Genomic DNA, 16,981 nt, shown 5'->3' on the forward strand with positions numbered 1-16,981 from the left:
CCAAATTATTCATCAATAAAATTATTTTGAAAATATATATATGTATATAATGGGTCTACGTGACGAGACAGAATGTTAAATTACAGAAAACGTGCGCGCACATTAATACGGGAGGAAAAGCCTGTTCCTATTGTTCCTGTTGTATCCTACTCGCGCAAATTAAGTGAGTATGTACCGTTTACCATGCACCATTTTTTTTTTTGATCTTTCGACTTAAGATCTTTCGATTTTCGATCTTTGCCTTCCGATATTTGGGTTTTCTGTAATTTAACATTCTGTCTCGTCACAGAGACCGGTATATTATGCATACATTTTTTTACGTCCAATGCACTATTATATGAAAGTTCATTGAATTTTCAAGATTTGCATAATTTTTGACAAAAATTATATGACTTTTTAGATTAAATAACGGGTTTCCGGAAACCCATGGAAACCATTAGGGTGACACCACTGCATACACACATACATACATATTTTTTTATTTTTTATTTTATTAATTGAAAAATCAACAGACAGGATGTACAGAGATAGGTATAAAATATATGTAACATCCGAGTCCAATAATAGATTTTTACAAAAATGAAAAAGATAAATATAAGGAAAACAAATTAAAAAGTAAAGAATAAAGGCATGACAAAATATGTAGTACATTGCATAATTAAACTATAGTATTAAAATATTTGGAAAAGGTTATAAGATAGAATATAAGAAGAAATTGAAATATACAAATATAAAACAAATGAAAAAGGTAAATACAAAATAAACAAATGAAAAGGAAAAGAATGAAAGCTATAATATGATTAAATAGCACATTACATAACAAAACTAAAGTATAAAAATAATGGAAATATTGGAAAAATAGAATAGGAGAAAAAATGAATCCAAATTATATATTAGATTTAAAATAAATGAAAAAAAAATGCACACTGCGTTTGGCCCACGAGCCTTGAATTGGAAATGCGTGCGACAGGTCTCCGCCCCCTCGGAGCAAGTGCGGGCGCGTCTCTGTCGCGTGGATAGCGGCGTCCCCCTCGCTCCGGCCGCCCCACCCCGCCCCACCCCGACCCCCGGCCCGAACTTAAAAATGCCGCCGCAGTCTCCCGAATCGATACGAGCGAGGAGTGCGGAGCGGTCGGCTCGGGTCACGTGCGCTGCTTCTCCCCTCCCCTACCCTCTCCGCTGTCCGCTCTCCGCCGATCGACCAATCGCAGGGCGCGCAGTTTGAACTGAGCGCGCGCTCGCGTCGTCACTCGGCGCGCACTCCAGTACGGTCGCGCGCTCCTCCGTCGTCACACGCTCTGTCCAAGTCTCGCGCGATCGCGAACGCGACCGCGACTACTCGCGCACTCGTACTCCACGCGCACCACCACGGCGAACATTGAAGTGCTAGTGAGTGCCGACCTCCTCCTGCCGTGGCATGCGGTGAGGCTGAAGTGCCCTCGCGGCGTGTCCTCGCACCACGTGCACGTCTCCAAGACGAGATGTAAACAAACCGGCAAGATTGGTTCGGCGTACGAAACGGTGCGCGCCGCCGCCTCCCTCGGCGAGCGGCGCACCGACAGAGCCACCAGGCTGGCTGACGACGACCACAAGGCCAGGTGGGAGTGCGTGCCCAGACTCTGGAGGCCTCCCCTGGGCCCTGCCAGGAGCACGCAGCCTCAGCAAGCCCAGGCCCAAGCACGCGGCACGCACGTCTCCAGGCTCTACCCTGAGATCCTGGCCCTCATCTTCTCCCGCCTGCCCGTGCGAGATCGCGGCCGCGCGGCTCAGACCTGTCGCGCTTGGAGGGATGCCGCCTACTCCAGATCCGTATGGCGCGGGGCTGAAGCTCGCTTGCATCTAAGGCGACCCAGTCCTGGACTCTTCGCTTCTTTGGTCCGGCGTGGCATCCGCAGAGTCCAAGTGCTGTCTTTGCGGAGGTCTTTGAGGGACGTCGTCGTCGGGGTTCCGGATCTCGAATCGCTCAACTTGAGCGGTTGCTACAACGTCACCGACACGGGTCTCTCCAGCGCCTTCTCGGCCGATCTACCCAGGCTGCGCTCCTTGGACTTGTCTCTGTGCAAGCAGATCACTGACGCTTCGCTGGGTCACATAGCGAGGCACTTGAAAAATTTAGAAACTCTAGAGTTGGGTGGATGTAGCAACGTCACGGACACGGGATTGCTGCTCGTCGCTTGGGGTTTGTGTAAGTTGAAGCGGTTGGATCTGCGGTCGTGCTGGCACGTCAGCGATCGGGGAATCGGACACTTGGCGGGATTGGATCGCGATGCTGCTGCCGGAACTCCCGCTTTGGAACGGTTGGGTTTGCAGGATTGTCAGCGGTTGACGGACGAAGCTTTGCGTCACGCTGCGGCCGGTTTGCCCGCTTTGGCCTCGTTGAATCTCTCCTTCTGCGTTTCGATCACGGACAGTGGATTGAAGCACGTAGCTCGCATGAGTTCCCTGCGTGAGCTGAATCTGCGCGCTTGCGATAACGTGACCGACGCTGGATTGGCCCATCTAGCCGAAGGCGGCTCCAGGATATCTTCTCTAGACGTCTCCTTTTGCGATAAAATAGGAGACAGGGCTCTGACGCACATGTCGCAGGGTCTGTTCCGGTTGAGGTCGCTCTCGATGAGCGCCTGTCGCATCTCGGACGAGGGCCTGGACCGCGTCGCGAAGGCTCTGCCCGAATTGGAGTCTTTGCACATAGGACAGTGTTCCCGGGTTTCGGATCGCGGTTTGGCTCACGTCACCGCTGGTCTGACTCGGCTTCGCAGCATCGACCTGTACGGATGTCCCAGAATCACCGCGGACGCACTTCAAAGGCTGTCCACTCTGCCGCACCTGCAGGACCTCAATCTGGGTCTCAACGTCAGCTGAGGACCCCGGGCGTGTTCCACCGGACGGGAAGCTCGCGAACAGTCCCAAAACTGCGCACACTTTTACTATTTCGCTTGCGATCGGATGGTGTTTATGTAAATTATATTTATTATGTATGTTTCATAGGAACTGGGGTTTTTTTTTTTGTTTAATGATTTGACGACGGTTGGCTGATTCTACGGTTTCGCTATCCGAACAACCGGTTCCGTTTCCGTACTAGAGTTATCAAATAGTATATTCGCCCAAATATGACGAATTCAATAATACAGTAGATAAATGCAACTTTTGGACAGAAAATACTTTTTATTTAGCTCGACTTTCACAACAATCTTATAACGTAATTCAATAGAAACTTCTACAAAATATCCATTCAAGAACTCGCATTGAATTCCAATTGCGTCATTTTATGCATCGTATCCTTGTTGTATAAAGTTCCGTTTAATAAGTTTTCAAACTCTTCTTTTTTTTTCTCCAGTCGACTCACTTCAAATATAAAACCAATTATGAAAAAATTAGATGAGTAGCAGCGTAATATAATAGCAGGCATTTTGCTGTACTCTTCATTCCTTTACTTAACTTAAAACATGTAGATTCGGCAAAACCTAGTAAATATGTTACACTCGGCAATGTTTCAGATTTTAGCTGAACAGTCAGTAAAATCAGCTGGGCTATTTACCCACCTAAAACAACCCAAGTTATATTTGAAAGTCCAAAGACACTATTTCTCTTTGACTTAATTCACAAATTGTTATCACTTTTTAATTCGATATGTCCAAAATCTCGGAAAATCAGAATAAACTTTAAATATTGTTAAAAGCAAAATATTATATCAAATGTTTTTCGAAATGTTGAAAAGTGGAATTATGCCACTTTCAAATACGACGGCTAATTTGTATATATATATATTTAACCGTGAGCTGTATTGGTATGTACTTCATTTTTAACCAACATGTATATGGTTATTCTGAAAGGTTGACCTGTCGCTTCGTAGCGATCCAATCCTGAAACAATTCAACTTATAGGTGAGAAAGACGGGACTCAGTCGATATTAACATTTTGAAGTCGGTGGTTCCCCTCGGCGGCGGCGTCCATTCATCAAAATTTCATTAATCGGAAAATACCGTCGGGCTAGCCAGTCGACTGTCCCACTCTGGGGACAATAACTCTTGGTCCCCCCTCTGAACTGTCAAGTAGGGTGGCGCCAAGAAGGGGAGGGCGTTTTAAGGCTCTCCCCTACTGACGACACTCCACGTCTCTCACTCTCACCCTCTGTGCACTTTCAATCCCCTCGGAAAGTCATAAAAAATATATGCACGACCCATTCTGAAAGATCACCCTCGACACGTGGACGGTGGAGACGTCGAATTTTCGCAATCAAACCGTAAGGGTTACGCGATTTACTGCCAGCCCGAAAAACCCATCAATAAAATCTCCCTTCGCGGGGCCCTCAAATGTACCCAAATTACCATCGACGTATCGATCAATCTCGTAACGTATCTGCGTACGTACGACTCTCCTCCTACCATGCTCTGAGCTCACTTCATTTCTCCCTCGTGTCGTTTTTGATTGTCCGATTTTACTACCCCCGTAACTCTTCGTCGTTTCGATCATTAACCTTTCAACTTTTCGTATAAGTCTGCGCTTTCAATATTCTACTATAATATCAGGGTTTTCCTCGGTGATTTCTTCCAATTTAGTAGTATCATGATTCATATGATAATCAGAGGTAGTAATAAACGAAGAGTTTCGACTAGCCTTTTCCCCAAGATAATATTGTACATACTAGCTAGATGATTAACAAAATAAACAGGGCGACACGCCCAGCAAAAATGAATACGATAGAACACTGATTACACTGAGCAACAACAAAAATACTAATCAATATATACTAAGTTTGACTCACTAACTTTCGAATATGGCAATGATTTTTGTTGGCTTCTTTTCGTTTATGAGATAGTTTTTTGACTTTTTCAATCTTAAAAGTAATTTGGTATTGCTATACCAAAAGTGAGTATTGGAATCTATATTCAAATGTTTTTTCTATTGATTGTAATTTTATTGCTTTAAAATACTATCAAAATTTACTTTTTTCTTGCACATTTTTACCCGTAATAAGCTTATTTCGCTAATTTATCACTTTATAAGGATTAGTTTTTTTTTTATATATAAACGCTCTAATTCGAGTGGTAAATGATTTTAAATTGAGCTAAAGAATAGATCGTATGCGTATGTCAAGAGCGAGATCAAGAATGGAGAGCGCATCACTCCATCTCACTCGATCACGTTTACATACCGAAATTTACGAGCGATGTTAGATTTTTTCATATTTCATCCGAAAAATATTTCATATTTTACTTTAAAATCATTTACCGTTCGAATTAGTACGTTCAAAAGCATATTGAGATTGAAAATCAACCCTTGCTATATGTATATATAGAACTGATCCAATAAATTCATGATAGTTTGAGAAAAAATGTGAAAATATGTATACTTTTGATTTAAAATTCGCTTGGTATTTAATTAAAGTATTTTAAAGCAATAAAAACTACAAGCAATAGAAAAAACATGTCTATTGATTCAAATACACACGTTTTTTGGCACAGCAATACTAAACTTTGACTGCAAAAGCCTCAAATCTGTAAAAATTGCCCTTTTTTAACGCTTATATCCCCACAAAGCCAACAAAAACCATTGTCATATTCAAATTTAGTGGGTCAAACTTAGTAAAGATTGATTAGTCTCTGCTACAGTTAGAAAAAAGTGATTTTTTTGTTGCTCGGTGATATTATTAATAACTTATTACATACAAACGACACCTAAAATTACTATATAAACAAATCTTTATATAGTACTGACCATTATTCATTAGTTCGATCAAAGTTCTATACATTTTGGCAGTTGGAAATATAGTTTACATATGTACTCTCAATTCACTTAAGTGCCATGGTGACTGAATTAACTTATAATCTAAAGTCACTTCGATAGCATGCAATATTTTGGATTTACTCTTGGGTTTTCGGGGAAAAATGAGCATAAGTTGAATGTTTTTAGTGCTAGTCGGTTTTCTTCACCGTCCAAATGAACAGTTATATACAGATGGTGTCAACTGAGACCCAATGCAAACCTGCCTGGACGGACGCATATATTTATTCATATATACAAGTATAAAGACCGGTTCGCGGTTGCTTTTACGTAACGACACTCGAGAGGTGCTCCGTTGCGACATTCGGCCAATCGTCGTCGTCAAAAAAGCGCAAATCTCATTTTCCAACTCGGCCATGTCGACTGATAACATCATCTGACTATGCCCCTTGCTCCACGTCAAAATATCCCAGATCGCATTTTAAACTTGGGACTTTTCGCGGGTTTTTTGCACGCGCATCTAGTACATTGATATACGCACGAGCTGCGTGCGTCTACGTTGTATTACTATGTACGTTTATTTTTAGTTTTTATCTCAATTTTTACTATTATTCCTCTTTCTGTTGTTACTCATTTTACTATATGACTTGTATTGAATTGTAACTGTTATCTGTTTATGTATGTGATATGAAAATTTGTTCAATTTTTCTAATTATTAATTCTTGTTCTACTGTTTTCGATGACACCATCGTTGTGTACTATTTTTCTTCACGTTTAACTTTATTCTGTTTTTATTATTATTATTATATACGTTATTGTGCAATTGAACGTATCAAATGTAGAAATATTCGTCATGATAATTTACACGTGTTTGATTTTATACACGAATGCGCCATTAGATACGTTCAATTTTGATTTTCTTGATTATTATTTTTATGAAACTTTATTGTTCTGTATAGTTGATATACAATGCATGACTGTGAAACCAAAGCATCTTCTGAACAACTGAAATTATATAAAAAAAAAACGACAATATTTTGTGATTGAATATGAAAAATCGCTATTGTATACGCATCTCATTCATCAACCACCATTCGGGTGATATAAGTTATAAACATAATTTTTTTTATTATTATTTGTCTCGTCAAAATTAATCGATCAGATTATTATCAATTTGCTGTTGTTAGCAATAAATTTTGTGCCATAAATTTTTCGCGCATTGTAAAAAACCCGAACGCTATTTTTTTAACCCCTTGTCGGCCAGCTTTCATGCGATTGATTTGCGCTAAAGACGATCTCTAGTCACGGCCTGCAGAGTACATATGTATTATTAAAACTCAGCTGGAGTGTGAAACGTGTTGGTAAAATTCTCATTTAATAAAAAATCATGTATACGATTATTCGGGTCGAACTGTGCGCGTTGAATTTTTTTTATTAAAAGTCTGATCACTTTTTTTTTCAATTAATTGAATATTTTAATTAATTCAATGTTAGAATACGTATATACGATGAGACTTACTGTGACCATTATTTTTTTATGATTATTATTTTGTAAATATTATATCGTATTATTGTTAAGTCCGACGACGAAGGAAGTGGATGATGTACGATTCGATTCTTGTAAATTGTATAATGTAAAATTTTGTAGCTTTTAGATAGGCCAATGAAACGAATGTACGATTTTAAATATAGGTAGGAAAAAATTGATTATAAATTTTTTGACCAAGCGGGCGTACATTACACTCGCTGGATACCATACTATCTACATACACGACAAATAAATATTTTATTTGTTAAAAAAAAGTGTATTTCTTTTTTTTTATTCTATGAAACAATCCCTCAATACAACACACACACATACACATTTGCCTATTTATTATTAAAAGTTGCATAACATTGTTATTTTCAATAAAGGCATTAGCCAGTTTACAATTTGCAAAATGTTTTTCTACCTTTTTACACATTCATTTTACATATAAGATTAGTTCATTAAGTTCAATTAAATTATTGAAATGTCCACACACCAAGAAAACACAATTTTTCATTTTGAAGGCTTAATAACAAATAAACTTAATAAAAGCCTTGTAAAAAACGGCTATCCTAATTATATATGTACGTGCATTATCCGTCACATAATTGTAAATCGGCAATTTTATCACTAAAATGCGAAATAAACTATTTATTTTCAATTGTATATCAAATACCAGTGCTTTATCTACTGGCCTTCATTTCTAACCTCGCTACTTTACTTATAAATAGGCGTTTAAAACGTCATAAATGAATTTCCCGACTTAAATTATAAATTAATCGCACTAAGTATTGCATGGTAGTTAGTTTAGAAACAAAGTTAAAACTTAATATTTGAAATAAATAGTTCGATTCACATTTTAATGATGATTATGTGACAGTGAATTAACCATAACCATTCATCTGGCCTTCATTTCTAAACTTGCTACTTTACTTATAAATAGGTGTTTAAAACGTCATAAATGAATTTCCCGACTTCAATTATAAATTAATCGCACTAATTATTGCATTTTAGTTAGTTTAGAAGCAAAGTTAAAACTTAATATTTGAAATAAATAGTTTGATTCACATTTTAATGAAGATTATGTGACAGTGAATTAACCATAACCATTTAGTACAGAACAAATCTTTATAAGCAATTTTTTTAGGATTCTAGGACATTTCGCCGACAGATTTCATGCAACTATTTTTTAATGAATCATACATACGGCAATAAAAATATTACTGTTTTATTGATAAAAAGAAAGCTAGAAAGTTTTCAATTAATTTTATTAAATAAAAAGAATGATTCAAAAAATCATTGCTCCAAATATTCGAATAAAAGTTTCAATATTCAATTCAAAAAGTACTAATATTTGCATGAAATCCATCAGTGAGTTGTCCCGCGATCTTTTAGAATAAAACAATATGGATTTTGCCGTTTTTACGAGGTTTTTATTGATACCTACCATCGTCATCTGATGATTGACGTGGTCTATACACTTTGCGGGAACCAGAAACTTGCACGTGCAAGTATATTCATGTACCTGCTTCAATAAGCCACCCTACAAAAGCTTCATACAAAGGGGACACACAATGATCAGATTTCTTTGTGGACCTTCAAAGAGATGGATTTCGAAAGACGCCTACCTACGTACACCTATGTGAACATAAATGGAAAATTGAGACACACAATACATATACATACAGTACAATTTTTTTTCTATTCAAATTGAATACAGTACAAAGGCAGGACAGCGGGCGGGTCCAAGTTATTATTCGCCTTTTCCTTTCGAATTTTTCAAAAGCTCGATTTTGGTTTTGTGGATTTAGCATTAAAGGTGCGTTCTACCTATGGATTTGTCGGGGTATATATTTTCGTTTGTTGCGATTTTAGCAGTGGTATTCATATGCGACCGGTTATGTGGTACGTCAGGACATTTTCAGAAGGCGGAGATCACCTCTGCCGAGTGTCCTGGACCGGGTCAAACCGGTCTCGTTCATCGGTAAGTAAAACGGGTAGAGTGCTTTGCCGTCCTCTACTTATTTTATTTTATACGCTTAACGTCCGGATATTTTGCCAGCTGCAAATGGACATTCCGTACGACGTTTTGTCCTCCAGGATTACGCAAATATGCAGAAAAAATATTATAAATTCACTGAATTGCTTCATGTCAAATGATAAACAAACTCGTGACAAATCAATACCTCCTTTTACTTCAAACAAAAAAACTGTAAACTAGGGTTGTCAGGCGTCCCGATTAATCGGGATCGTCACCAGTTTTAAGTTTCGTGTCCCGGTGTCCCGAAGAAACCTCTCGGGACGCCCAAATGTCCCGATTTACTACTTATTAAATTCCTACAGAAGTTTTTAACTCAGAATTCAGAAATATGTAATATAAACAATGAAAAAAAACGTCGATGACAGATGAAAGAAATAGACTTTCTGTGGATACTATTGAAAGTATTCTAAAATGCATTGAAAACTATGATTTACATTGTTGCCAAATGTATGATTATCTAATTACTAAAGGCCAGATAACCAAGGTGCCGTCTTGAAAAAAACGGACCCAGAGGGTGCTGTGTATTGTTCATTGCATTGTTAAAGGTTCGCCGAACGGTTTTTTTTGGACTCTAGCTTTGTAAATAGAACTAAACCGCCCCGATTCCTAGAAAAAGCACTGACTATCCGGTGTCTACTAATTATTAAAGCCCGGACCCTGAGGGAGCTGTATATTGTTCAAATGTTGTAAATGCATTGTTAAAGGTTTGCCGAACCTTTTTTACAAACGATTTACAACAATTGAACAATAAACGGCACGCTTCCGGTCCTACCTCTACTAATAACAAACAAAAACGTCAAACTGAATGTGCCAAAAAGTAGTGTTTGCAGTGATAAAATACAAAATGTTTTATCCATAACTCATAATTCATAAAACTCATAAGACATGATATACATATATGTATGTACCTGCAAGATTTACATAACCAATAAAATTGATTAAATGAAAGCAATAGAAAAAGTATTGTATAATTTCAAATTTAGACAACATGAATGTATCTCTTTCAGTGACAACTGAACACAGCTACAAGTACACACATTGAACTTATAGACTACTGAACATAACCCGCAAACTATTTAATAAATACATTATAAAACAAGTGTTCTCTGTTGTGTTTTTAATAATATTACATACATACATAAACTTGTAGTCTATCAACGAGATGTATTTCCTCCATAGATGTTGGATTTTTTACATTTATTGATCGCTAATAAAGTTAAAATTCATACTTGCCGTGTTATAGGAAGATTGATTGTATATTTTGCAAGTATTTGAATAAGTTGCACATTTGCCGTTAGTATTGAACTGTGTAGAATTGGGTATGTCAAATTGAATTTTCACTTTATTTTATTTGAAACTGGACGGTTTTAAATCTTATTTCTGATTGTTACAATCTTTACCAATTTTTGATAAATTGCAAAATTTTATAATATTCGCTCGCAAGTCTGCAAAAGTCCTCAAATTCTGGAATGCGTCCTCTTCCCCTTCGTGGATAAAGAGGGAGGAGGAAGATGGGGCGCATTCCAACCCTACACGTTGAGATGCTTGAAGCAGGTAGATGTTCCGCTTCAGGTATCTCCAACTCTAATTTCGAAATTGTAAATGTCTACAGAACTATCATATAGCCGCACTAATCAATACTGTGTAATACGCAAAATAACCTGTACGTGGCTGCATTAGTCGTGTGCATATTTACATTCACGTGTAGTCAGATCGATAGACGCGAAGGTGTTTTAATAATCCGACAATTCACATTCTTCGAAAATGTTGTAACTTGTTTGTAACACGAGGTAAGAATTCTAGGAAAAATAAAGGAAATTCAAAAGGACTGGACGAGTCCAAAGATTCAAAGACGCAAAAGCAGGTAGTAGGAGTGGACCGAGTGCAGAGCCTGTCAGACCCACATCGTACAGTTTCTCGTCTTTCCAGGTAATATTTTTTTCCTCACAAACCACTGGAACCGTCTTACAAGCTCAACTCAAACGTTCCAAAATGTCTATGATTATATAGATTGAAAATATGTTTGTTTTCAGAATACTTTGCAATTAAACATTCGAGAGATGTGCTTAACTGCATATTAATCCTTAGCTTTTGTACAGAACGAGTGAAACTGTTACAGATAAAATTAACACAAACCTTTTCTTTGTTACTTTAATTAATATCCGAACAGTAAACAATGAAGTTAACTCCCAAGGAAGAAACTTAACAATCACAAGACTTTTTAATAACTGTTGAACTTTATTTCGGATTCATCCAACAGACCGTTTTTTATCATTTGTGTGCTCGGAAGTCGGAACATAAACTCTGTCGAGCAATAAATTGAATTAATCACTTAAATAAATTGCTTGAGTTTTATCTTTGAAATCAAACTGAGAAAGAAAGCTAATAACGCTGAGATGTAATAATCTTAAATGATCAATATGGTGCTCGATTTATATATACTTATATACCAGCCGTAATAGGTGTGCAAAAATGGGTCAACATTTAATAATATTCCCCAAAATATTAATTTATATGTGGACAGATTGATATAAATTCATTTCAATCTTCAAATCAATATATTTGCAGTATACAGCTTCATCCGAAGCTATTTACATAAAATAAAATAACATCTTTTTATTGAGTAAAAGCAGATGTTCTTGACAAGTGGACAAGTTTTGAAACTGTTCTAAATATGTACATATGAAATTCTCACCCATCAATAGTAATGAGTTAATGACCAATGATTAATGAAGAGATGTCACATACATGCATTGTTTCAAGACAAATTGTATAAATGTAAACAATATCACAATGTAATATATAATTACATACATATATGTATGTACTTCTTGACTAATTATATAAATAGAAATTTTTATTGGGACTCGAAATCATTGTTGATAAATTAATGTTGTTTTTTTTTTAATTTCAATATATAGGTATAAATGTATACGTCTCCCCAGCTAAAATATTTTATAATACAATAATTTTCGTTTTAATTTTGTTTATTAAAATCAAACATATATTTACATGTATCAAGCTTGTGAGACAGTCTTTTGAACATGGAGGAAATCCGAGAGCAGCAGAAAATGGTGTTCCAATTTTTAAAATAAATTAAATATTTAATACTTATTTATAAACTGTCCCACTTCAAAATGGCTATATCTTATGTATGTATACTTTTGATTATACAGAACTCTCGTATGAATGTAAATAATATGTAAAACATAATCACAGTATATCTATTTTTATTCGCCTTCTTTTTATTTTTCAAAGAGACGAAACATACTGGGTGGAGTAAATTTGTATACTACTATACATACACAGTCGTAACTTGTGGGGTTTCGGTATGCACTTTTTTTTACACACGAAAACCCCGTGTGTCCTGGGGAAAAAAAAGTAGGTAGTTTTTGTTCGAATTGTCGAAGCGGAGCGAGGCACGGGCTCGCGGAGAAATAAAGTAGGAGGAGAGCACAACCTGTTGCCCGAGCGGATCTGGTTTCGTGTCTTCTGTCTCATGCATATTCATGTGTGTGACATTCTGCCAGCTAAACGGCTGACCGCAGACCAAACAGACCCACGACACTTGTGGCAACGCAGAAAAACCAAACAAAACCATGCCAGAAACCGTGCGAGCGATGCAAAAACAAATTCGAACGACGATTGTTACAAAACTTTATCACTTGCTTGAATATCGTAAAAAGTGTGGCTGCGGTTACCCTCATTGTGGAGCGAGGTTAAGTGACAATGGGCAGGACATGTAACTTGCATATGTAGGTGATTGAGTAGAAGTCAATGAAGTAGAATGAGAATGAAGAATGAACTAAGGAGAATGAAGTAGAAGTAGAAGGAGAGTAGAAGGAGAATCACATGTAGGTGAGTAGAAGGAGAATGCGACGGTTAGGTATTTGAATGATACCCAAAAGTTTGCTACAGCAGTTGAAAAACGCGTGTAATTGTAGATTTGTAACTCAGAACACAGAATAATCAAAAAGTTTTGCAGACGATAAATCGATTGGTTGGAGGTACAGGACGTTGTTTAAAATCAATTATTTTTTTTTATTTAACGTTCCCTTGATATGACGAATGTTTACCACTATGGTTGATCCAATGCGACTTAGTGCGAAAACACACAGCAAGGAACGTGGGACGTGGAACGTCGACAAGTTCTCCTATATTTCTTCAAATATGGGATATGCCGTTATCGATCATGTTAAGCAAGAATAGAATTTTACCGAAAACACTCCAGGGAGTAATTTTGGGACGGTGCGTGCTGGGCGTGCAATGAATCTGTGCAAGGTACGCCACATTTTTTTCGCACGTTTAAAACTATCTAAAAAAAACCACGTGCCACATTCGTCGCTGTGTGTTTTCGCCCTTTTGCGAACCAAGTTCGTGCAGTGTGTTTTAACATTTTAAGGACGTAAAATAATTTCTTTATTTTTGTTAAATTATTTCTTATTTAATTTTATAATATAATACAAAATATAATTCAATGCAAGGTCTTTTGTAATATTACTGTAAGTTTTACTGTCCATAACATGACGTTGACAATTACTAGTCACTGGAGCCTGAGGGGGCCGTGTATTGTTCAAAGGTTGTAAATGCATTGTTAAAGGTTTGCCGAACAATGGATAGCACTGTGACTATCCTACCTCTAACAATTACTTTTATCATCTAAAAAATATAAATTTCCATTAATATAAAGTATACACATATTCCATAAATAAATTAATAATATCAACAACTTCAGTATTTTATATTCAAATTTTTATATTTATGTATATATTTTAAAACACGAAACACGAACTCAAAACTTACAAAAAATAAAAGTCAAATTCTACCGACAGCTATATATTTTTGTATTATATTTTTTGACCAAAACAGAAACGAAATGTGATTGGCCATCGCGGGTTGAGTGGTGGATGCGATAGCTACAAAAAACTAATAAGGAAAAGTCTTGATGCCATCGGAAAGTGAATTAAAGGAAAAATGTTAAAAATGAAACAATGTATTATTTATTGGTTCTTGAAACTATCTATTGCTTTGTGTAAATTTTTAAAATTCAAATTTCGAAGATTAAATGTTTTCAAAGATTAAAAGACGTTTTATATATTTTTAGCACCAAACGAGAATGTGATTTTACAACTGATATGTATCTCAAGTACATAGTTTTGGGTATTTTTTATAAAAATCATATCCTTATATTATATATTTTTCAAAATCATCGAAACCTTTTATCAAATTTGGCAGCTCACTCCTCCCACGATACTATTTTGTGCCCAAAAATAATAAGGGAAGATGGTGGACGTTTCGGATCCGGTTCACACAATTTTCTTATCTGCACTTAGCATAGTTTGCTGGGCACATTGGCCATATGCTACAATTTTTATCCGATACGGAGCAGATGTCATACAACGACAAAATATTTCGCACGCAACCCAGAATTTTTCCCTAGCCTTGTATTTTGCCCACCCTCACTTTCCATTTGCATACAAAAATACGACAAGGCCCCAAAAATACATAAAAAATAAACTCATACACAAGTCTGTCATGAAATTGCACTTTATCAGTCCGTTTACCGGTCAGTATAAAAACTAGGCGTAATACAAACAAAATTAAGCCGCAAATTTCCCGTCAAAACTATGATGACATAATTGCATGAGCAAGCTTCCGTTTTAAGCCCGAATGTGTTGTTAATTTAATTTTAAAACTGTGGGCTCACTTCCTTCGAACGAAAACGAGCATCCTCGATAAGGGTATAGTTCAAAAGATGCGATAAAAATCGACACGAACCGTATTTTTTAAATCGACAATCGTGTAGCTCGTAAAAGTGCAATCTGTATTCTCGAATTCAACTGCACCTTTCGTTTGTTCGACGAAAATAAAAATAAAAGACTACATTTACATACGCAATTGATTAACCCTTTCACTTCCATCGCGAAAACTGTTATTTGTACGCTTCGTGAAACGTTGATTCATGAAAACTTGTCTCAGGTCATGTACATAAATTACTTTGCTTACTGTCCCATTCTACATTTGAAGGTTTTTAACGAGGCAGTAAACATAAAGTAGTTAAATAAAATAGTAGTATCGTCAATCGAAAACCAATCAGGTATTGACAAGTCGTGATACTTCATCATCCGACCAGAATATTCATCAGTGATGAATCATCACTCAATCATCAGTAGGGTAGGATAGCCAAGGTGCCGCTCATTGTTCCATTGTTGTAAATCCTTTGTAAAAAAGGTTCGGCAAACCTTTAACAATGCATTTACAACATTTGAACAATACGCGGCACCCTCTGGGTCCGGACTTTAATCATCAGTAAAGAGCGACGGTCAGGTTTCCGCCATAAAATAACAATAGACCTCTTCATTGTACGAGAAAGCAGGTGAGCAACAAAAAAAATGGTTGAAAATAGAAATTGACAATAGTGAACCATTTTTTAGCTGTCGAGCAACCTGATCACTAGAGGTAGGACCGGAAGCGTGCTTTTTCCAGGAATCAGGGCGTTTTGGGTCTATTTTCCAGGACATAGAGCAAACTACAAATCTAGAGAGCATAAAAAAGGTTAATCATAAAAATGAACAAAGCACGGCGAACAATGAGCAATGAACGGCGCAAAGTTTGTCCACTCTTTACTGATCACCGTCCCTTAATCATCAGTGACAATAGTGTCTATTTTTGTGGGCATCCTGGCCGCCTAAGTCTGTTCAACACATATAAAATCTGAGATTTTTTTAGAAATGTGGGTATTGTAAGGATTGCAATACCGGTTTACCGGTAAATTGTCAAAATTTCACCATCGGTAAATACCGGAAATTTTTAAAATTTACCGGTTATTTCCGGTAAATATTTTATTGCAATTAAAAATCTATGCAAATGACGAATTGTGGATTAGGTTGTCTGAAATTTGTTTATATTCAGTATTAATTATGGCAATTTTCAATTGATAAATTCACTGGAAACACAGACCAACCAAAAAACTAGTAATAAATGCGATCAAACGGCTGTTTTGATTATGACCGAAACTTTCAAATGGTCCTAACTTTAAATAAATTAAAATAATTGGTTAAAAATAAAAAATTAAATTTATTTATTGTTACGAATTTATTTTAATGCACTTTACATAACATTAGCCACCTGAGATTTATTTTTAATTATTTAGGATTCAATCAAGGATAGCGTTTTTGGGAAAATTAATTACATACAGTTATCTAATCCATGGAAAAAAAATTATTCCATTTTTTCATTTACCGGTATACCGGTAGTGTGGAAAATCATTTACCGTTTACCGGTTTATGAAATTTGACAATTTAAATTGCAATCCCCGATGGGTGCATACATATACATACATATATGTACGTATATTCGATAATTTTTGCAGGTGTTTATTCATGTTTGAAATTATGCAAGTACTTTTCCGAGTAAATTCACAACTGCACAGGTAAAATAAAAACAGAAAATAGTTCCCCTTCACTTGCCAGTAGGTTTTTCCCCTCTGTTTCCCACTCTTGCGCACCCCAAGAGCAAACTCCTGACACTTGACAAGTTGTTTTCGAAATTTTCAGTTTAAAGCCCCACCGATACAACACGCACATGATAAAACAGAGGCTTTAATCCAGTGTACGCGGTCATTCCATTGACAAAATTGTATTTTTGGAATACGCATTTGTATGCGAATAAATTTGCACCACGTTCAA

At 36.7% G+C, this 16,981-nt stretch overlaps 1 protein-coding gene across 1 annotated transcript; it reads left to right on the forward strand.

The window, feature by feature from the left end:
• The first annotated feature begins 1,084 nt into the window (after positions 1-1,084).
• On the forward strand, positions 1,085-4,717 carry LOC143917339 (F-box/LRR-repeat protein 14-like). The gene is made up of 2 exons (XM_077438820.1): positions 1,085-1,141; positions 1,267-4,717. Exons 1-2 carry the CDS (start codon positions 1,085-1,087, stop codon positions 2,860-2,862), a joined length of 1,653 nt encoding a protein of 550 aa, XP_077294946.1. The 3' UTR covers positions 2,863-4,717.
• Positions 4,718-16,981: the final 12,264 nt, after the last annotated feature.

The sequence above is a fragment of the Arctopsyche grandis genome, chromosome 9, assembly GCF_051622035.1.
Source record: "Arctopsyche grandis isolate Sample6627 chromosome 9, ASM5162203v2, whole genome shotgun sequence".
Classification (NCBI taxonomy): domain Eukaryota; kingdom Metazoa; phylum Arthropoda; class Insecta; order Trichoptera; family Hydropsychidae; genus Arctopsyche; species Arctopsyche grandis.